The sequence below is a fragment of the Lissotriton vulgaris genome, chromosome 2_1, assembly GCF_964263255.1.
Source record: "Lissotriton vulgaris chromosome 2_1, aLisVul1.2, whole genome shotgun sequence".
NCBI lineage: Eukaryota > Metazoa > Chordata > Amphibia > Caudata > Salamandridae > Lissotriton > Lissotriton vulgaris.
This window is the reverse complement of record NC_141687.1, coordinates 1,103,250,789-1,103,274,425: the sequence shown is the minus strand read 5'-3', so window position 1 is coordinate 1,103,274,425 and position 23,637 is coordinate 1,103,250,789. Positions and strand designations below refer to the sequence as shown.

The 23,637-nt window shown below is 45.9% G+C and overlaps 1 protein-coding gene across 1 annotated transcript; it reads left to right on the top strand.

Annotated features, from left to right (window-relative positions):
* Positions 1-9,506: 9,506 nt before the first annotated feature.
* LOC147731667 (uncharacterized) lies at positions 9,507-22,055 on the top strand. The gene is made up of 4 exons (XM_086956807.1): positions 9,507-9,658; positions 10,999-11,080; positions 12,695-12,821; positions 20,671-22,055. Exons 2-4 carry the CDS (start codon positions 11,032-11,034, stop codon positions 21,854-21,856), a joined length of 1,362 nt encoding a protein of 453 aa, XP_086812933.1. The 5' UTR covers positions 9,507-9,658; positions 10,999-11,031; the 3' UTR covers positions 21,857-22,055.
* The last annotated feature ends 1,582 nt before the right edge of the window (positions 22,056-23,637 follow it).

Sequence of the window (23,637 nt, the reverse complement as noted above, 5' to 3'; positions counted from 1 at the left end):
GATTACCAGGCGAGGACGCTTCCCTGTAGGACATGCACCCGCCGGTGCGCATCACGGCCCCCGTACCTGCTCAGAAGTGGCACCAGAGCCGTACTCCAGCCCAGCAGAATTTCCACACCGGCTCGTGACCCACGAGCCATCCCCCGACCTTGGGGTGCGCGCCCAGCTCCTGAACTAGACCCGCAGAGGTCCTCCGAATATCTCCCCGAGGCTCGAGGATTGAGAGCCGGACTAGAGACTGTCCAGGAGAGACTATGAGTATCCCAAGAGAACCCCAGACTTCCTACTTCTCCCTCCCAAGAAGACCCGACTATGCCACCAAGGAAGCTGATCCCTATCCCTGTGTGTGACCTACCTGACCTAAAGCAAAGTCCGATATAAAGAACTCATTTGTCTATATAATACTGGTGTGGTGTCTATTTAGAGTGTGCTGGCGCCTCTGCGTGCATGACCATAGATGCGTAATCCTCCCCTCAGGGAGGCCTGACTCTAGCGCTCAGTAACGTTCCAGGAAGAGAGGGGTCCCCGGGTGGCCAGGAGTACTTACCCCTGTCCCCCAGGGACCTCCCCCCTCCAACAATATCACTAAGGGGATAGCCCCCTACCCTAACTATAGGAGGCAGGTCCCGGCTGGGACAGAAGTATTCACCTCTGCCCACCAGAGACCGCCCAATCTAACAAGTGATAACAAAGGTAAGAACGCGCGTGCACTGTTCATTTTTGTGGATCTAACAGCAGCGTTTGATTCCGTAATCCATGTCAGTCTTTGGGAGATCCTTGTAGACTTAGGGGTGGACCCCAATATTATCGCCTTTCTTCAGCGACTCTATGAGGGAGCGTCAGCCAGCGTCAGATATGGGTTGGAGGGTCAGTGCACAAAAACATTCCCTGTAAGGAGAGGGGTTAGGGGTGTCCTTGCCCCCTTCCTTTTTAACCTATACACTAATGGGCTGGCCAAGGCACTCCTAAAGAGTGGACAAGATTTTCCTCAAGCAGGCGGGCGACCGATCCCGCGCCAGCTATATGCCGATGACGCGGTGTTAATGGCGCATACGCAAAATGACTTGCAAAGAGACTTGGACAGTTTTAACGCTTTTATGCGTGATTTAGGTTTATGTATCAATTTCTCAAAGACTTTTATAATGAGTTGTGGTATAGGGACATGCAGGGATAAGGGCAGGGACATTTGTCTGGATGGTAGGAAGTAAGCACCAACAAGAACTTTCTCGTACCTTGGTGTCCTTTTCAATCAGAATGATACTTGGACCCTCTAAATGGAGTCGAAAAAACTTGGCTTTAGTAGATCTACTAGTGCCCTTGCCATCTTTGTGAAGAAGTTGGGCAGGAAGCCACCGTGCGAATTCCTGAAAATATATGAGGCGCAGTGTATATCCGCAGCGATTTATGGGGCCGGGGTCTGGGGTTTTGTTAATTCTTTCCCTCTACAAACAGTGGAAAACGCCTTCCTCAGGTTTATTTTTTCAGTTCATCCTGGCACGTCCTCATTTGTGTGTCACAAGGAGCTGGGCCTACCGTACTTAACGGACCTCATTAAACTGGAGCGTATCCTCCTTTGGCACAGGATATGGGTTAGTGAACAAACCCATTTAAATCGATATATCCTGCGCGATTGTATTGGGTTGGATGGGGCGCACAAGATCCCCTGGCTTAGGAATTATTTAAACCGACAGTTATGCAACATCAGTTAAGGCTCACTTCTCTGGCTATGGAACCTTATTTAAGCTTTGTCCCTAGTGGATATGATACAATGCTTTTGACTAGATTTAGACTAGGCACCATACACAGAATAGTGACTACACCCAAGATGAATGACTGGTCAAGACCTCTACCCCGATTGTGTGCGACTCCCACTCAGAGCAGTCCACTATTCACTTATTCCTTTTTTGTAAGCTCTTTTTTGAATTAAGGAAGTGTGGTTACTACCTCTTCTAAGACAGCAAGGCCTTAGGCAATGCCGCCCAGCTCTTGTTCGCTTACAATTACTAGAGAATGAGCAGGTGGCGTGGAGGGTCTCCAAGTTCTTGAAAAAGGTCCTGTGGCATAGGAAAAGCATGCTATTTGAGGCCTTGGACGCCCCTTTCTAGGTGAAATAGTGGGATCTGAAATGCTGTTGGATACTATTTGATGTAACTTTTTAAATGTGAGCTTTGTATTTTATTTCTCTTAATATATGTATTGTCACAATCCTTTTTAATTTTAATTTTACTGATTGTGTCATATGCTTTTATGACTGTGAATATTATGGTCGAATAAAGCTAAATATTGAATTGAATTGAATTGATTCCTGGATCCAGGGAACTGAAGGATATTTTCTCGTCATTACTCACTTCCCTCAAGATGGCGGCACACATATGACGTTGTGCCATGTGGCAAAAGGTGTGACCATGCACCAAGACAATTAATCAAAAATTGGGGAGTAGGGTAAATGGTCCATTCATCACCCCGGTAACAGTTATTAGGTAATCAAAAGAAGAATGGACACTTGTTACCACTTTAACCATTGGTTAAAATTGGACACTCTCATAAACGCGGAGTTATTCGTGCGGTGTATGTTTTTCTTCCGCCCCTCACACGCGTTATGGCATTTATCATCGAGTGCACCAATAACGTGCTGTATGCCTAGCCTCAACCCGAGGCAACCTCTGGCATTAGTGGCAGTGTCCAGAGATAAGGGAGGTAGGGCACCCAAAAAAATGAAGGAAGTTAAGAAACTAATACTACACCGGTGAAAGTTTTATTAAAAAGGGAAGGTGAAGTATTGCTAATAAAAATAGATTGCGGTATAATGGGAGACCGAGTTATTGGATCTCTTTATACCTTTTTGATAGCGTCAACATGTTTCTGCTCCATATCGCCCAGCCGGGTCTACGGAGCATTCGTCAGGACAAGTACACAGTACAAACAACAATTAAAAGGTTTACTTGCACTATTTGTGTAGTAACGTTATATATCGAATTCTCGCTTTTTCAGGGATTTCTATGGAAAAAGAAATAATTCTGCATTTAGAAATTAATTCTCATGGGTGCAACTATTGCATACAAACAAATCTCTCAACAATTTGTGGAGAATGGCTTGAATTAAACTGAAAGCCACATTTTTAAAGAAAGAAGAAAAAGGGTGAACTGGTATAGTGCTTAGAGGCAGAACGTGGTGTTTTTGGCTTTTTAGGAGAATCTTTAGTTAATTGCTGCACGGTGCTTCGCATGTTTGCAAAGAACTGGCAATGTGGTTAGCTCAGTTTAACACACTCCAGGCTGAAGAAATAGGTGCAGCGTTCAATTTAAAAAGTATCACACGGAAGGTGTGGGTTTTACAAAACATTGCGTGCGCATATTAGAAAACGCAGCGGTCTTACCTAATGTATATGCTGATTAAAGCTCCAGTCAGGTGGCAACGGGACTCTCTGGTCCCAGACTGAAACGGAAAGATAGAAGGGGCCTTCAGGTGGGGTTCTTACCTCATGATCTTTACAAGTTTGCCTGGAAGCGGCCGCCATTCTTACCAGCGTGTGGGGAGTTCCCGGCGCTTGTGCTGTCTCTGCCCCCGGATGTTAGGAGCCGGTTTCCTGTTCCAATTGTAGTTTGGGGATGTAATAGAGCTAGAGGACAGACTTCCCATATATTAGAGCAATCGGCAAGTTCAGATTAGAGAACCCCCATCGAATAATACAAATCTTAATGTTGGAAGGCAATATTCGTAAATAAATGAACATACTGCAAGTTACAATGTAATTTTGTAATTATTGATGTCTTGGGTTTTCTGCCAAAAGCAAGGAAAAAATCAAGGAAAAAACGGCTTATCTGATTTTTTGGGGAGAGGTTTTGACAACATCACATTCCACGGTCTATCTGTTAGCTTTTCAAGGACTGTCCACCTCATTTCTTCGCAATCATGGTTTTGGTCAACGAAGTGGGAACACAGTTTCGTGTTGTTCTTTTTTAATCGGATATTACTTTTGTGTTCCCCTATGCGGGTCTTGACTTTTCTACAAGTCATACCGATATATTTCTTTGCACATGGGCACTGGATCATATAGACCTCGTTAAGCCAATTCATAAAGAGTGCAAAACTCATCAATAAAAACTGGTCTATTCTGTGTACGGGAAAACAAACCTGGCCAAAGCCCCGCTTTGCAAACAAACGGACAAAGAATTTAAAAGACCTACTTGTCCACACCCGCCCAATCGCACCCAAAATCAAACCCACCGATCTAAGAAGTCTAGAAATGTCACCAGTCACAGGACACTATCCTTGCGGCTCCTGTCAAGTGTGCAAATTAACAACCATCACACTATCACTACAACTTACCGATTCCATCACCTGGACACAAAAACAACATACAAATTGTAACTCGACCCATGTGGTCTATATGATCGTTGACCAAAACCATGATTGCGAAGAAATGAGGTGGACAGTCCTTGAAAAGCTAACAGATAGACCGTGGAATGCCACACGGATCCTATTCGAAAAAGAGCAACGATGGGTAGATCGATTGAAAACCCACCTCCTTGGGGCTCAATGACAATATTCCCTGGTGCCAGTTCTCGTAAAAATAACCTAGAACATCCATGCTTGATTAATCATTAATTTGTGATGTTGTCAAAACCTCTCCCCAAAAAATCAGATAAGCCGTTTTTTCCTTGATTTTTTCCTTGCTTTTGGCAGAAAACCCAAGACATCAATAATTACAAAATTACATTGTAACTTGCAGTATGTTCATTTATTTACGAATATTGCCTTCCAACATTAAGATTTGTATTATTCGATGGGGGTTCTCTAATCTGAACTTGCCGATTGCTCTAATATATGGGAAGTCTGTCCTCTAGCTCTATTACATCCCCAAACTACAATTGGAACAGGAAACCGGCTCCTAACATCCGGGGGCAGAGACAGCACAAGCGCCGGGAACTCCCCACACGCTGGTAAGAATGGCGGCCACTTCCAGGCAAACTTGTAAAGATCATGAGGTAAGAACCCCACCTGAAGGCCCCTTCTATCTTTCCGTTTCAGTCTGGGACCAGAGAGTCCCGTTGCCACCTGACTGGAGCTTTAATCAGCATATACATTAGGTAAGACCGCTGCGTTTTCTAATATGCGCACGCAATGTTTTGTAAAACCCACACCTTCCGTGTGATACTTTTTAAATTGAACGCTGCACCTATTTCTTCAGCCTGGAGTGTGTTAAACTGAGCTAACCACATTGCCAGTTCTTTGCAAACATGCGAAGCACCGTGCAGCAATTAACTAAAGATTCTCCTAAAAAGCCAAAAACACCACGTTCTGCCTCTAAGCACTATACCAGTTCACCCTTTTTCTTCTTTCTTTAAAAATGTGGCTTTCAGTTTAATTCAAGCCATTCTCCACAAATTGTTGAGAGATTTGTTTGTATGCAATAGTTGCACCCATGAGAATTAATTTCTAAATGCAGTATTATTTCTTTTTCCATAGAAATCCCTGAAAAAGCGAGAATTCGATATATAACGTTACTACACAAATAGTGCAAGTAAACCTTTTAATTGTTGTTTGTACTGTGTACTTGTCCTGACGAATGCTCCGTAGACCCGGCTGGGCGATATGGAGCAGAAACATGTTGACGCTATCAAAAAGGTATAAAGAGATCCAATAACTCGGTCTCCCATTATACCGCAATCTATTTTTATTAGCAATACTTCACCTTCCCTTTTTAATAAAACTTTCACCGGTGTAGTATTAGTTTCTTAACTTCCTTCATTTTTTTGGGTGCCCTACCTCCCTTATCTCTGGACACTGCCACTAATGCCAGAGGTTGCCTCGGGTTGAGGCTAGGCATACAGCACGTTATTGGTGCACTCGATGATAAATGCCATAACGCGTGTGAGGGGCGGAAGAAAAACATACACCGCACGAATAACTCCGCGTTTATGAGAGTGTCCAATTTTAACCAATGGTTAAAGTGGTAACAAGTGTCCATGCACCAAGACATCCTACAGCAGCATACAATGATGGACAAAGGGGTGTCACGGAGACTAACGCACAAGTGATAACAAAGGTAAGAACACGCGTGCACTGTTAGTCTCGCTGCAACTTCAAAACAAAATGTCATAATAGAGGTTGAACTGTCAAATGTCCCGGTGTAGCAAGGTACTAAATAAAAGATAAAATAGACATACCTCCATAAACCCATTAAAGCACATGTGTGGTAAATGACGGAGAGGGGATCATCAACCAAACAGCCTTCACCAGACCGACATCAATTGCAGTACAAACGTTGAAATTACCAAAGTTAACTGTACACATGTGAATTCCAAGAGTTAGATCTGTGCAGGCCATAGATGTAGGTATCAACGCTCCAGCAAAGATAGGAAACATCTCATAGATGCTAAGGAGAACATAAAACATTGTATAGACTCCTCCCTTATAGGATAAACAAAAGCAAGTAGACAAAGTTGGTGCAGGAAAAATATCCATGTAATTACAAAGTCTGACATGTTGTACTTGAAGGTGCAGTTCTTGTTGATGTAGTCACATGACACAGATAATAGCACGCTTAATTAAATTACGGCTGGGCGTAGTTTGCGAAGTAGCGCTTTGCGAAGCTACGCAAAGTGCACTTTGCACTGCGCGAGCTATGCGTAGCACTAAGCAAACTGAGTAGTAGCATGTTCGCACTGTGCAAGATGCTGTTTTCAATGATTGCACAGTGCGGACAAGCATTCTGCACTGTGCAATCATTGAAAACAGCATCTTGCACAGTGCGAGCTGTAGTTTTCTGCCGCTTGAGGAGATTTTTACTCGAGTGGCAGCTTTCTCAATGCGGACTGGTAGTTTCTCATCGCGAGCAGTCGCGAGCTTACGCGACCACTCGCAATGAAAAACTAGACCTCCCCGTGTTGAGAATCTCGCAGGGATGTTTATTTTCCACGCTCGCGATCGACAACTTGATGGTGCTGAACGCGAACGAGGAAAAAGCCTTGCCAGGATGTCATTTTGCTTGCTCGCGGTCGCCAACTTGACGTTAAGGACCGCAAGCCAGCAAAAAATGACCGCTGCACTACGCTATGCTACGCTATGCTACGCTTCGCGTGATCGCACTGTGCTACGTGCTGTTTGTGTAGTGCGAAGTTGCGCAAACTTCGCAAACTACACGAGCGTAGCGCTTTGCCCAGGCCTAAATTAAATTGCTTTGCTCTGAAAAGGCGCTTGTGAAGAAACTGTCAAGCCACACTGTACCTGTGGGGCTTGTGTGAAGTGGGATCCAGCACGCAGAGGTTGGGGGCGACTGGTGTAGTGGTCACTGGTGGGGCTCGGGTGGCAGAGTCCTTGTTCCAATTGAAGTTTTATGTTTGTTCTCAACTTCTTGACTTCCTTGACATTGACTTCTTTTGTTGAGCACGTAGAACGAGGGTAAGATCAGATCGTCGCCTTAAAAATTTAGTAATGAAGTCCAGACAGATTGTTGAGTTCAAGATGATTTATTGTAGATATGTAGATGACTCCCACCAGGAGCAGCCAGCATGCTGCTCAGCCCCATCACAACTGTGGCTTTTCTTGACAGACACCCAACATTCCGTAATGCATCATTATACTGTAACATTCCAATAGCAAGCATGTGATGGACAATGGCATATATAAGCATGGACAGTAAACTGGGATACTACACTTAAATCCTGGATTTAGGAGGTGTTAGTGGGTGTGAGAACTATTTAGCCAATGGGCATCTACTCTTGTGGCTAATCCTCCCCTTTAGTGACCACATCTTGTATGTATATTTCACTAAATCAGTAAGAACCTACTTTTTACGCTAAATTCCATATGGCCAAAGCCATCCTCGACTATGCACATCAGCTGCATCGCCCTAGAGCTGTGGTCAGCCTTGTGGGTGTGTACACCTCCTGAATAGCTAATTTACCCACCAGCCCACCAAAAGCAGTGCATGGGGCAGGGAGAGGCTTTGAACTCGATAGAGGACAAGTTCTTTTGTCCAGAAGCGCTGGTGAGGCTTTGGAGGCTCACTGCCATGATAGCCCATTGACTAGACCTCATGTGTGGATGGAGGTGTCCCCTCCTGCACACACAGGTCTTTGTCTCTGACCTCTGGGAGCAGCACACATTGCCCAGCACGAGGTCAGATCTGTGTCTTGGCGGAGACCCTTGGAAAAGCCAGCCAAGGCACAAGAACACTGGGTTAACTTGGTGGGCACTGTCTTAAGTGCCACCTAGGTACATGCTGATTAAACCTTGACACCACTATTGTGTCCGGGATTAAAAAGCAGTGTGTTTGACACCAAACACAAAAGGAATTGACCGTTCCATAATGGAGTTAGTCATCTGTGTCCAGTCCATGTTATCCTATGGAGGGACGGTCACTTGCGGGTAATTACATTTAAAATGCTACCAAAGGGAAATATATACTTGCACATATATTTCCACACATACCAAATAATGCATTCTGCCTCTTGGGCTAAATGGAGGCCTACTCTAGGGGTGACTGACATTTATTACATGCAGTGAGGTGATCCAGTCACGCATGGTGTGAGCAGGGTCGAACTCGAGCAGGCAAGCTGCTTGTGCAGGTCTCACATGGCAGGTCTGCAGCCTTTGGTTTCACTTCGGTCCCTCAGGGTGACACAATAAGTGCTGCAGCCCAGGCACCCCTTTTACATCTTTGCCCTGGGTATCACTGGTGCCTTATACTAGGGCCTTACAGGGGTGTTAAAGTACTTTGCCAATTGGGTGTACCAATTCACAGTTACAGTTTAAGGGAAAAGGCGCTGGTGCCGGGGCTTGGTTTGCAATTACCAGAGCATCTAGCATGAAAAGGCTGGGGGTGACCATTACACTTTACATTGACACTCTCATCTAGCCCTTCAGAATTATCTTAGTTGTAAATATCTTTTCCCACTCACCCAACCCCCTACAAACAAGTCAAACTAGTAGATTAACAGGTATTTTGGCTTGGGTCACCAAAGCCTTTCTTTTATTGTACTTTTTCATAACTGGACATCCAAAGTTACCAAGGAAAGGGCCTGGTGGATGTTCTCACCTGGGAATGACCTTCCCCTCTTTACCCAAACTCGTCAGGTGGTCATTCGATTCCCTAAAGGCAGTCATTCCTTACTGATGTGACCCTCGCCCCTCAGGTTCCATTAATCAACTAATGCATGTCTCGCCACATCCCTCAGTCTCACCTCTGACTTCATTTGACCCATCCTCCAAGATACATTGTCTGCTCATTGCAGCCTGCCCTCTCTGCCCTCTGACGTCACAGAGTACAAAGTAATAAACAGTCTAAATTTACGGGGGAAAGATAGCCCTGATGCCCTGGAAGAGGGTCGAGCTCGCACTTTGCGCTCGATTGGTGAAATGTGGGACGTGTGCTCCACATGTTACCATCCGCTGTTGGTTTGCAGTCCAGTCATGGTGATCAATGCCCTGCGCGTCACCTGCTGAGGGCACCCGCGAGGGCTCCAGCATCACCAGCAGATAAGGCACCGTCCACAGGTGACACGTCTGCCCGGTCTAAAGTCCAGGACGGCGCCTTCTGGTCTTCCTCTGGGCGCTATATCCAGAGAAGAGGGTGTTTGCTCTCGTATAAATATCAGCGAGGCAGAAGGGGCTGGTACCGGCAGAGGCCAGCCAGCAGCTGTAGAGTCCAGAGGTGAGTTGGGGAAGAGGGGCTTGCGAGGGTCCGGTGAATGCCAGAGACCCAGATGTTATTATGGTGGGGGCTATTCGTGTCCTTGGAGGTGCACATCTGCACTCCAGGTACAGGAGAGGTGAGGTCCGCTACTTTAAGGGAGTGGAGGCACATAACCGGAAGTGGCACTGCCCTGATAGGGGCTTCTGACTTGGGGGCCGGTGGAGGATGGGGCAGAGAAGCTACAGGTACAATTCAGTGCTGGAGGTTTCTAGCTGAGCAGGTTGTGAACGTCGACATCTGGGCTGTGAGATCCGACCACTGTAGACTGGGGAATGAGGCTGCTGAGTGGGGGTTCGGGGGCCTGCCCTGAGCTCCAGGGACACGTCAGTGAGTCGGGGTGCTGGCTGAGACACGAGAGCACCTCAGACACCGCAGAGATGAGTGATGCTTCCTGAGGGAGGGGTGAGTGTGTGAGATCAGATATTGCAGTTATGGGAGAGGCTCAGCTTGGGGCATCTTCCGTTCCTCGTGATATCAGGTGGGGGGGGGGGTCTAACACAGAGGGGCGTAGGTTCACTGAGCCACACCCTTCAGTTATGTTACGTTAATGGATATATTACTTGATAAAGCGCAGCGAATCGCGTCTGAAGGGCCATATCGGCGCTGAAGCAACAAACAGAGAAGCAGCCATTAGAACACCCAGGTCTTAAGATGTTTTTTTAAACCCGAAAACTCCGTGCATGCCCTAACGAACAAGGGAAGCTTGTTCTAGTGGTAGGGGCCAGATATGGAAAAGCTGGTCCACCAAACCTAGACGTAGGAATACTCAGAGGAGAGAGAAGAACTTGACTCCTTGATCTAAGATTTCTTATAGGAAGATATGGAATCAGTTTGTCCTGTAGATATTTGGGTCCATTGCCTGACAAAGCTTTATATCTCAGGCAGATGAGTTTGAAAATGTCTCTTTTCCTTATGGTAGTCGTGGTCAGTGGTAAAGGCCGGTGGTTAAGGGCTGACCTGTGAGCACACGGAAGATGGGGAACACTTGGATGGAGTGAGCAGCATGGCTGGGGCGCCTGAGATACTGCAGTGATCGGAGCCGACTCCTGACAGGCAGGATGGGTCCGGCCACTAAAGCCCACAGAGACACTGCGCTGTACTGCGGGCCTCAGACAGCGAATTCCTAGTCGTGCGTGGGTTGGTGTTTCAGCAGACTGAGGTGTTTGATGGAGGGATCTGTGGCTATTTTGTTGGGAACTCGACATAAAGGGAGCCCTCTCCCACCAGTGGCTGCAGCCTTTTTGTCTCTAAGCCCCTCCTCTCCACTCTTATACTAAGCTCAATATTTTCCCTCGCAGGTTCCACCCCCGAAGCTCCTTTCGAAGCTGAAGATGTTTCTGAGATCCATTGGCGTCGTGTTGGCCTTGCTGGCCATTACAGGTAAGAGCAGAATCTTTGGCTTCTGACGTCATCCTTAGTTGCTGAGCACTTAACCAGGGTTGGCTTGAGATCACAAATAGGCCTGGACACGCTAAAAAAAGTGGCCCACATTTGCATATTGACTTTCCGCAAAACACTGCTTCAACGAAGTTTTATGAAAACAGGGGGGAAGAGGGTGGTCTCCTACAGAGACAAGTTTTCTTAACTTCACTTAGATAAAAAATAAATACAGGGAATAGTTCACATTGGTGAAACACACCTGAAAACAAGTGAGACCACTTCTGCTCAGGCCCCCTGCCCCGCTCAATCTGCATACACTAATGGGCTAGTCCAGCGAGAGAAAGGAACACTCCAAGAGGGGAAGTCTTACCGGGAGCACTTGTTTTCTGGTTTCATTTTCCACACCCCTTAACTGCTGGTCCATCTCACCCTCTTTCTAAAGGGAGGAGCAGGGCGTTAAGTGGGTCGGGTCCTGCCAGTGCTCAGCACCGTCAGTTCTAACTAAAAAGCAGGCGCTGAGACGGGTCCCTACCCGGCTCTCCATTTCTGACATCACCCTCAGGGTGAAAAAAAAACCTTAACTCTGCAGCAGTACCACCCTTCACTGCCTGTGATGTAGCTTCTAAGAGCCTCTTTATAGTTCTTTCACATGCTCATCATTTCAGAACTGAAGCATTCTCAATATTACATACCACGAAGCCATAGTTGTGGATTATTTCTCTTACGCAACTAACAACCATTGAAAAAGACAATAGGCCTGGCTTGTTATAGGTGTAATGTTACTTGTTGTATTATATATCTGGATCTAACGAACCAGCAAACTACCACTCGGGCGGCACGCTATGCTAAGCACAGGATCTAAGTTGGCGTGTTTTTAAGCCACGCCATTAAATACATTGGTCATGCCTCTTTAAGAGTTCCCCCCAGTTTTTTCATCCCACTTAAGCCCTGGGAGGAGGATAGCAAATGCCTAGATTTCCGTCCATGGGTCGGCTTTGCGGATGCAGAAAACACAGCCAGTGTAATCTAAGGTCTGAGCTGTGTGATTCCTGGGCGCCTTCACATATCACACCCCAGATGTGGCATTTAGTTTGCTCTATACCCTGGCAAGGGCAGGTAAGATTCCTTTCCATGGATATTCCAAAGGTTCATAGTTCTTATGTGGTCTATTCTGCTTCCAAAGCTCCCTGTAGATGGAAGCGACCTCAATGGGTATCTCACATGCATAACCCGATTGGTCAATTACAGCACCTTCATGCATGTAAACTATTCAGCACTAATCCTTCATACGTAATTATAGATGTTGGCCTGAAATTCAGCAGAAAGTGCAACATTTGATGTGATGAAGAGAAGCCATAGGTAAAATGATATTCTGACTTGAGGGTGCACCCATGCCCATGCAGTAAGGCTTGTTTTAGCCCATTGAATGTAACCTTATGCTGTCTTGTGCCGTTCATTATGGATCCATAGGTCAGCCTTTGTAGCAACCTTATTGTAGACCTGTCCCTTTGTGAAGTGTACTCCAAAAAGAATAGCAGACTGGTGGTCCTCATAAAGCAGATAATGTATGGATTCTTTCTCAAGTGCCTTTGTTCCTGTTTATTGTTCCCACAGGGTCCTGCACAGATGTGGGCACTGATGAGGTGGAAGATGGCTTCTGGGATAACTTAAAAGAACTACGCAGCAGCGCGAAGCGGGCAGCGCAACAGATCCAGGAATCGCAAATCAGCAAACAGTTCAAGTAAGCATTGTCTGACAGTACGAACAAAAAAATCCACCTTTATCAATGACCAGTCACTATCCCTCATGCATTTCCCGTTGCTTACAATAATGACTCCAAGCCAAATTGTTAGTAATCCTTACACTACTCCCTATTTTTGTAGATACTTACACTACAGATATTGTTCTACAGTTTCTTAAGATAAGCCGCATTGTGACATGGTTACGGATTCTTAAAGCCCCATGGTTAAATATCTTTAAATCAACCCTAACCATTGAAATCTCCACGGTGGCTTTATTTTTACCGACCCATTAGCCAGATCTCTAAGCTCAACTTCTTACGACCAAGGCCAGTTGTCAGATATGGCACCAACAAGCCCCTTTGTTGTATGTCCCTCAACCGCGTCCTGTTCCAGAACTCTTTCAACCTAGTCAAATTGTTTGGAATCCATACACAAAACTGTCCTGTGCAGACATAGCATCTGGCCCCTTTCTAGATGTCCCCCAGTCAAGCACAGTCATTGGAAATCGTCCAAAGAGCAGGGATGCTGAAATTCCTATTAACTGTAGGTTTTCCACCAAGCAAAGTTGATTGGGTCCCATTGTTGAATGTCCTTCAGTCCTTCCCTATCATCCTTCCTCATGACCCATTGTTAGACATCTTTCTAGCAATTCCTCTTCTTTGGAAACTGTCTACGAAGACCCCTGTTGAAAACAAATACATCTTTTCATTGTGGCTATGCCCCATTCAAACCCAATTCATATTTTTAATGTAACTTGCAGTCTTTCTTTAACGTCATCGTTAGATGCCCCTTTTTTAAGCCCATGTGTTCAGAAATACCTTTGCAAAGCTCAGTTGATAGACACGCATAGGCTAATCTTTCGTATTAAAACTCCATGCTTGAATGTTATCCACCCCGTCTTTCTTTTTGGGGATTAAAAAGTCGATTTTAGTGGAAGCTTTCACGAGCACTGGTTTCCTGCTTTAGGTTAGGTAGTGTCTTCAAAGTCTCATACCCGACTCATATCCACAAGAGCCTTAATTAGGTCCTAATTTGTCCTTTGTCTGCCCTTTAAACCTTTTTCTTTTTTACTTATTTTTTATTCAACAGTTGCTCAGTGCTACAGTAAACATAAATGGGTTATCATGTACAGAGTAGACATAAAAGAATAAAGTACAGTACGATTGGCATAACCACTAGGATACATAAGGATAAGAATTGTGCATACCGTTGTTAGCAATGCTATATGATGGAATCAGTTCCGCACTCAAGGTATGGTTCACCCCCTTTGTGAGGGCTCCCTCTATTCCCTGTATATGCACTAACTATCCCAGACTTTCTCCCATTTTTTGGGCTGCCCTGACTCTGGTACACCACATGTTTAGCCCTTTGGCACCATTCCCCGCCAGCTTCCCATTCCGCAATGCGTGTCATCCCACTCACCCCCCTGGCCTGGGCTAAAGTTCTCTTGGCAATCCTAGAGGCCAACGTAAGCCATATTTCTTTTATTTAGGCCACTCCTCTTCGCCACGTATACACAGGACGTGCCACCTGGCCATCAGTGGCATGTTGAATCCAGTGGCTTTGGCCATAATTTGAACCACCCCCCTCCAGTAGCATTGTATTTCCGGTCATTCCCAGATTATGTCAAAAAGAAACCTGTCTCACCCCAACCCCTAGCACATAGGGTGGTGTCGCTATTCCCAAGGCGATGCAGAAGCGTCCTGTAATAGTATGATCTATGGAGTATTCGCAATTCAATGAGGTGGCACAGAGCCCATATGGCCATCTCTCTGGGACTTTGTACAGCCTCCAACCAATCCTCCTCTTCTATAAGTCCAAGGTCTCCCTCTCATGCTTCCCGCAGCTTCTGCAGAGGGTCGGGGGAATTATTCAACAAGTTCTTATAGGTTAAGGATACCGCCCTCTCTGTCATGGGGTTCAAGAGAAGCCGATCCTCTAAAGTTGCCGACTTTGGTAATTGCTCCATCTCCAGTATGTGGTGCCTAAGAGCGTGACCCAATTGTAAATATTTAAAACTTTATGATTCAGCAATCTCATACTGCTGCAGTAGACCCTCAAATCTGAGTAATGCTTGCCCTTTCCACCCCCCCAGTAGTTAGAATGTCTGTTAGTTTCTGTTTGGAGAACCCCTTCAGATCCCGAACCGCAGAAGGTCTCTGTCTGTCAGTTTGTTGTCCCATCCCAGGAATCTAGTGGCTTCTCACCATGTCCTTATCATCAGCTGTGTAGGGTATGGTAGGGCGCCCTCATGTCCTTTTCGATAACGCAGAGAGGAGAAGCCCGAGTACTGAGCCTGCCCTGTACGCAGGCTCAGTACTGTCCGAGAACACCCAGTCATTTATTAGTATTTACTATCAATTGTGCCACCCAGTAATATCTTGGACCGCCAGACCCCCTTCATATACCCCTCTCTGGAGCTTGCAGAGTGTGGTTCTTGAACGGCCCCCGTCCCACAGGAGTAGCCGTATTGAGCCATTAACGTTCTTAAAGAAGTCAGGGGAGATTTTATATGGGGTATTCTGTAAAACATACAGCAATTTTGGGAGGGTCATCATCTTAAAGAACACCTACCTGCCTATCAGGGAGATCGGAAGCATTCTCCAGTGGGCAACATCATTTCAGAGGCGGTCCAGCCGCGGGAAGCGGTTCCTTTTCAGAAATTCTTCTGAGTCTCTGGTAATGTAGATGCCCAAGTATCAGAAGCCATCTTGCACTATTTAGGCTGTACATCTCAAAGTCAGTCTGGGGATACCGCCCTTTATGGGAAAAATTAGGGACTTTTCCCAGTTAATTTCATAGCCAGGGTATCCCTTAAAAGTTGGAAGATGTGCAAGGTGCTATCCACTGTGGAGCAGGGCTGTGGGGCATCTAACAGGATATCAGCAGCATATAGAGAGATCCTGTCTTCCCAGTCCCGGCCTCTGCTGATATCTTGTATAAGAAAGTCCTGGTGAACCCATGCCACTAGAGGTTCAAGGGCAAATATCATTGAGGCAGTGAGCAGGCCTGCCTTGTGCCCCCATGAAAAACAAAGGGTCATAACAGTTCATTATTGACCCACACCTGTTCCAGTGGGTCTTGATATAGAAGCTGGATCCATTTACAATATCGAGGTCCAAAGTCTAGCGTTATCTGAGCAGCAAAGTGATGGCTCCATTCAGTGCTATTAAATGCCATCTGAGCATCCAATAAGAGCAATACGGCCTGTTCAGCTTGTGTAGCCAGACTGATCTGGATGTATCACTGTAGTTATAACTGGCTGCAGTCTGTTGGCCAGGATCTTGGCCAGGAACTTTGTTTGCCTATCAATTTAACAACCAGGTTGGTCTGTAGAAGCTACAGGCTGCAGTTGGCTTTTCTTTTTGGGGATAACCACTATGTTAGCGGTTCTTTGATCTTCCGGCAGGCGACCCACCTCCTGGGCCTCCTTGAACATATTTAGCATGTGTCCTGCTACATTATTCGCACTCATATAGTTCCACTGGTAGGCTGTTAGGCCCTGCCTCCTTTCCTGACTGCAGGTCTCGGATTGCCTGTTTAACTTCTTTTGCACTTAGGTCTTTCTCCAAAGCTGCTCAATCTTTGCCTGAGAGAGCCGGAAGGGGGGGGTGTTTTAGAAGGCCAACACCATCTTCCCCCACCCTAACAGTCGCAGACGTACTTATATATCTTCATAATATGTAGCAAACGACTCTGCTATCGTTGCACCTGCACAAAAACAATCATCATCTCAGAGCAGGCACCCTTGCAAAATGACGCAAAGATGTCTGTGCTGCTGCAAGGCTGATCTTTCTACGGAGGCACGGGGGCAAGGACAGGAATCCCCAGTTTCTTGTAGATGCAGTGTATTACTGCCCCTTATTTTGATGCATGGCAGTGCAGCAGAAATGCTAGCTTTGCTGCTATGCATCAGAATATTGTAAATAGGCCCTTAGAGTCTCTATCTAGTGCTGGGCCCATTGTCGCATTGGAGTCCCTTTCTAATATGAGGATCCCAGGGGCACTTCCATCAGGATAGCCCTAGGGCGGGAAAAGTCTCTGGGTGATACCTCTGCATGGTATATAGACTGAGCAGATGTTGAGCGTGTGCCTCTCCCAAGTACCCGTCTGTGCCACAAAGTGACCCAGCTGGTCAGTCCAAGTGCGTCAAGGGATATAAGGCACCGATTTTGTTAGCAATATGCCTGCGCCCCTCGAGTTGGTGATGAAACCCACTTGTACCAGTTGGGTGTAACCAAAATGATCCATGGCCTCATAATGGTTGCCCTTCAAGTGAGTCTCCTGTAGAAGAAGTATGTCTGGGACGTCTCTACGGAGGTATTTTAGCACTAATATTAATTTAATTGTGTTGCCTTAGCCATTTAGGCACCACGTTAGGACCTTCACTGCTGAGTGAGGTGTACCATCTAGCGTGATATAGTGTACAGGGCTGTCTCCGCGTGTAATGGCAGAGTAAAAATCCTACCCTTTCCCAGCATGTCCCCGATCACTGTCCTTATGTGCCTATGCTCACTGAGCTGAAGAAAACAGAAGATAGAACAAAAACTGAAATGAATCTGATATACCCAATGTTGTAACTCCCCCAGCCTGCTACCCTGCACAGTAGGCTCAGAGCTGCCCACCACAAACCCAACATGTAGAGCGCCTGTTGTCCAAATGATATCATGCAATTATTTAGGGCTGGCCAGCACCACCTCGAGGGCTGCACTGGTATGATCATGTTACTGTACCCCTTTCGCCTTTCTTAGGTTCTCTGCTTCAAATATAACAGCATCATAAATCTACTCTCCCCCCTCCCGGAGTTCCCTTCGTCTCCTACCTGGGCAGGCAAATCCAATCACAAAATACCTGATGCAAAATCATGCAGCCACAATCCTTCTTTATCCTGGGTGTCTGACGGGTCGACCAGCTCCACTGAGTGACATGACATAGCTGTCAAGCCATGGAGTCCAGTTCTCAGCCCTTTCTCCAAGCCCCATCCTCGATCTGTCCCTCATTGCAAACAGGTCCCTCCTCTTCCAGCTAATCGATTGGGTGCCCTTCCCCCCTTTCGTTGAGACCGATGACCAGCAGTGTACCAACCCTCTCGAGGGGTGAAGTGCCACAATTTGCCTTTTGCCACATCTTCAAGCATTACTGGATGGAGCATCATGTACTTAAGTTCTTTGCCACAGAGTACTTTATTACCTTTTTCAAAGCTTCTGCGCTGGCACTGAACTTGCAGGGTGAAATCGGCAAAGAAGCGCACAGTAGCATTTTCATAGGTCTTGCTACCTTGTGTCCCTCTCACAGCATTTAAAGATCCTGGCTATAATTGTTAATGGAGAGGCTCCAGGTTTCAACTTTCGGACAGGCGCCATGAGTGCATGCTCAATAGAAAAGAAGTTCAAGAAGCGTTTAGTGTACACAGTATTGACTAAAAGGTCTTCTAGAAAGAGGTAAGCACTGAGCCCCTCCTTCTCCTTGGGAGCTCCTACTACCTTGATTTTATTCCTGCAAGCTCTGCCTTCTTGGTCTTCCAGTTTTGCTGCAATTATTGCATGTTTTTTTCGTGAGGTATTGCACTTGCTCATCCTGCTTTTTGGAAGTGGATTATAGCAAGTTAATATGGGATTAATATGGGATTTGGATGTATTCCCTTTTTGGGAAATCTTTTTAAAGTCTACTCTGTGGAGTTTAACATCGACAGTCGCAGTATCTAACATAGGTTCAATGGTACTCTTGAGGTCACATATGGCACCATGATGGCACTGGAAGGGCTCCCTCATTTCTTTTTGTTCTGCCTGTTCTCCAGGTGCCTCAGAGGCTGGCTTTGGTATGGCATATCTATCCATTTTGTTGGTCTGTGAGTACACCACTCCCCTAGCCCTAACCATAGCCCGAAGGACAGTGTTGCCAGGTCCTCCTCACAGAGCATGCCAGACTCTGTTTTCAACTGCGCCTCTGGTGCCCAAGCGACACCACACTGGTAAATCGCTGTTTGGCTAAATCCTCATGTGGCACAACTAGTATCTGCAATTCCAGAGTGTCCTCCTCAGGACCCCCAGTTCTGGTTGCTTGTTTAGGGTTCGCTACAGCACCTTACTGTTTAGCCTTATGTGGGCCCCTCCGGGTTCCCAGTTTGATCTCCTGTCAAGTGGCAGGTCTAAGTTGGGTCATCGGTATGACATACAAGTGGGCCATCGCATCCAAAGGGCTGAGCCACTGCACCTCACAATTACTAGAAGCCATGGCCCCCTCCAGCCAAATCATGTACGGCTTCCTGATGCTCCTCTCAGTGCCCAGGCACAGCTTAGCACCCTGTCACACAGTGCTGTGTTTAAGGTGACATCTAGGCCTGTAGGTTGTTCCTCCGTCAGCGCATTCATGTTGCATCTGGAATCCCTCTTCAGGTTCTCGCAGGGCACTACCTAGTGCCGCATGGCTTCTTCCCAGTGCTCCCAACTCGCCAGTCCAGAAGTTGTGTAGGGGGGCAGGCCCCCAAAGGAGAAAGGGCACAAATAGGGAGGGCTGGGGAGAGAAGAGAACCAGGCACAGATCAATTGAGCTTGTTAAGCACATCGCTTTAATCACCACTGTAATGATCCATCGTCCAGCTGTCAGCCAGCAGTGTTCAGGAGGGGGTCATCACTCGTTTTCTTTGCAGCACAGCCCCTGGCACCACTCTGGTATGTTATTTTAGCCACCAGCTCTCCCCTGCACCCACGAGGCTGCCCTTTCCATTGCTAGAAATGGGAGCCCTATGATATTTTTGTATCCATGCACCTCCCTCAGTCACACCGGTCCCGGGGGCACAGGGTGTCTCTGCAATCTGTTCACTTTGCCCGGTAAGGCCCAATCTGTGATACGTCCCCCCCCCCTGCACAGTGCAGCACGCATGCAAAGTCGGAAAAGGAAGGACAATCTACTGTTTTTAGTAAATTAGGTTTAGCATGAGAAACCTTAGGTGGTTTCATGGGAATGCCCGTGTACCACCCTTGGTGAAGCAGCGCTATGCACTACTCCGCATTACTTTAACATTATTTCCAGCACTAAACAAGTTTAGCGCTGGAAAGTTAATTAGGAAAAAAAGTTTTTGCACCTTTTTGCGTCATTTGGGTGATGCAAACACGGCGCAAAATCTTAGTAAATCTCCCTCTAAGTGCGCAGCAATCTTGGCTGGTGCCAAGCCATGCCCCTGCAATTAAAATCTTTAACCTCACCTCTCCTTTTTATGGCCACAAGCTCTGAGGTTTCTTAACGTACCTCTACAATATTCCACTAACATGTCTTCTAAATTTAAATGCCTGTTCCAGCTTTGATAGCATTCTAGTTTTATTTTGAAGACTATGGGTTTCATATACCCTTTTTGCTTCTATTATCTGCATATCTCAGCAGTGACAGGGAGCTTTCAGCCATATCACAATTCTCTAACCTCTAGTGCTGCTCACACCAGCTTTGAGGCTTTGGTTTTGACACACAGTTCTAGACTAACAGTTGGTCCATTTCCTTGGACAGACTGCATAAGATCACTGGGTTCCGGGACCCCATTGTCCCAGTGCCATGCCCTCGCCAGCGCCCCTCTATTCCATGACTCTATTGAGTAACCCACCCGGTTGTTATACTTACTGAGTAAGGGATCTAAGTAAAATGATTGTATAGTTCAACCTTAGAGAATTGAGCTAGTTGAGAAACTTCCAAGACCATTTTGGATTTTATTGTTCAATAGAAGAAATTTTAGGATGCAGATATTGGAGGAAGAGGAGAGAGGAAAGGGGAAAAAAGGTTAGCTGTCATATACTAAAAATATAGGATATTTCATCTGAATTAGTAATGTTGATCAATTTTTTAATTGTTGTTCCTTAGCACCCTCCTTCAGGAAAACCTCCATGATGTTCCTCTTTATGCTGCACACCTACAAAGCCAGCTAGTTCCTTTCACCGCCCAGCTCCATGCACGGCTCTCCCAAGACTCAGAGAAACTAAAGGAGCAGATACGCCTGGAGCTGGAGGAGTTACGCTTGAAGGTGTCACCATATGCAGATGATATCCACAAGCAGCTTAACAGGAACATCGATGAGCTACAGCTGAAGCTGACTCCATATGCTGAGGAGTTTGCTAGTCGGGTACAGGAAAATGCAGGGGAGATTCGTCAGGTGCTCACCCCATATGCCGAGGAACTTGCCACTCGTGTCCAGAAAAATGCAGAGGAGCTTCGTCTCCAGCTCACCCCATACACTGAGGAGCTTCAAGCTAGACTTAAGGAAAATATGAATAACTTCCAGGCAGCATTCATTCCGTATGCTGAGGAGCTTGAGGCCAGACTTCAGGAAAATGTTGACCACCTCCAAGCAGTGATCAAGCCATACACTGAGGATCTTGAGGCCAAACTCCAGGAAAAGATGAACAGCCTCCAGACTGAACTCTCACCATATGCCGAACAGCTTCAGGCCAAACTGCAAGAAAATGTGGGCAATCTGCATTTGGCCCTTAGCCCGTATGCTGAGGAACTTCAGGGAAAGATCTGTGAAAAAGCACAGCAGATGAAGAAGAACCTGAGCCCTTACAGTGATGAGGTCCTGGCGAAGATTGAGCAGAACATTGAGGAGCTGCAGAAGCATTTGACACCGTACGCACAGAATGTCCAAGAACACCTCAACCAAAAGATTGAGATCATGGCCTTCCAGATGCAGAAAAACATAGAGGATATGAGAACCAAGTTCTCTGTCAATGTGGAAGACATGAGACAGCAAATACTCTCCTCCACCAACCAAATCAAAGAGAAACTTCACTTGGACGACATTGGGCAGAATTTATCACCGTACTTGGAAGACTTTAACAAGAAAGTGAACCAGAGGATTGAGGAGTTCAGCCTGTCAGCTTCCCCATATGGAGAGGATCTAAAAACAATGATCATCCAGAGAGCTGAAGAGATGAGGAGGAATCTGGATCCATACACTAGTCAAATCCAGGATGAGTTGGACATGCTTGAAAGGGGCGTAAGGGATAAGATCATCTCCTTCCTGAACAGGTATGAACAGGCTGAGAACTGATGGGCCCATCGACCGGCACTAATATTCGGAAGAACCCACTGTTATTTAACAGACAACACATCCATGCTCATTAGCAGATTTAATAATAAGGCTGTGCAGAAACTCCAAACTCCATTCCTGAGAATATTTGCAAAATAAAATAATGAAACATCCTCTTCAAAGCTGCACATGACCAATAAAATAGATTTTGTGAACCACAGTTCAAGCCTGGTTAATGTGTCTACTGTTGAATTGTTTCTCTTGTTGAATAGCTGGAATGTGCCCCCTGACATTATCCTATATACATTCGTTTAGTTCGAGGCTGAGGTTAGGGGCTATGGTTTGTGGTTGTGATGAGGGTTTGGAATAGGGTCTTTGGGACTGGGTTAGAATAAATTAATATTTATGTTGGGGTAGAAGGTTGGGAATCAGGACTAAGGCTGGTGTTAGATGGTTAGGGTTAGAGTTAGGGTTTTAATTAGGGTTTAGGGCAGAGGGTTGCAATTGAGTTTAGGGTTTTAAGGCTATGGGAGCTGGCAATTAAAAGGCATTCACAATAATATGGTGTTGATTGTGGTGGTAAATAACAAATTGATATGTAAAGTCATGAAGATGAGTAGGCCACAATGTAATTGTGGATGGTGCAGTGGTTACAGCTGATTTGACATATTTAATGATGCAACCTGTGCAGTAGATGCAGTCCACTGTTAAATTGCTGCTTCACTGCACCCACAGGCGAGGGAAGGACCACAAAAAAGAACTTTCTACATTTCTTATAATTTGACTAGACTCACAGCAAGAGGACTCACTTACTAGCAATGGTGTGAACAGGGAATGCACATGTGTATTTGTTCACTCTTTCAACAGGCAGAAGAACACTTGTTGCGGAATATCAAGGACATTTACAGTAAACACGTGCTTCAGACATTCTGGCAGGATTGGGGGCAAGAAATCACGTGCCAGTTTCCCCCTTGAGCTTCTCGTGTGGCTGGAGATGAGACAGTGACATGTTAGGTTTCAGCTTGACTTGGGCCTGCTCCTTCCACATCCACGCGACCCTCGAAGAGTCATTTACGTTTTGGAAAATATATTGCTTTCCCTGGATAAAGTATGGCGGACATGCGGTGCATCTCTAAAACGCCTTTACAAGTGTTTTTCAGATCCCGGCAAACAACCATTAGGATGCATGACATCAAATTAACAACAAGCATTTGCAATGCAATGGGTCTCGCATTTACACCAGTTTGAGCTATTGACATTGTACATGACAATACCTTTGATTTCTGTTTTTGTTTTTAAAACATAAATAAAAGGCATTGTCATTTACAATGCCAATAGCTTAAACTCTTGTATATCGAACAAGTAGGTATTCTATATATCTGTAGTGATAGTGATCTCACACTTATATCTGCAGTGATGGTGATCTCATATCTATATCAGCAGTGATAGTGATCTCACACCTATATCTGCAGTGATAGTAATCTCACACCTATATCTTAGAAGTAATTGTGATCTCACACCTATATATCTGCAGTGATAGTGATCTCACACCTAATCTGCAGTGATGGTGATCTCACACCTATATCTGCACTGCTGGTGATCTCACAGCTATATCTGCAGTAATGGTGATCTCACACCTATACCTGCAGTGATATTGATCTCACACCTATATCTACAGTGATAGTGATCTCACACCTATATCTGCAGTGACGTGATCTCACACCTATATCTGTAGTAATATTGATCTCACATCTATATCTGAAGTAATGGTGTTCTCACACCTATATCTGCAGTGATAGTGA

What these genes read in the sequence shown, in the direction of transcription:
- LOC147731667 (XM_086956807.1), top strand. Translation starts at nt 11,032, where the DNA reads ATGTTTCTGAGATCCATTGGCGTCGTGTTGGCCTTGCTGGCCATTACA. An exon ending in GGCCTTGCTGGCCATTACAG is followed by an intron (nt 11,081 to 12,694) that starts GTAAGAGCAGAA and finishes TTGTTCCCACAG; the next exon opens with GGTCCTGCACAGATGTGGGC. An exon ending in CAAATCAGCAAACAGTTCAA is followed by an intron (nt 12,822 to 20,670) that starts GTAAGCATTGTC and finishes GTTGTTCCTTAG; the next exon opens with CACCCTCCTTCAGGAAAACC.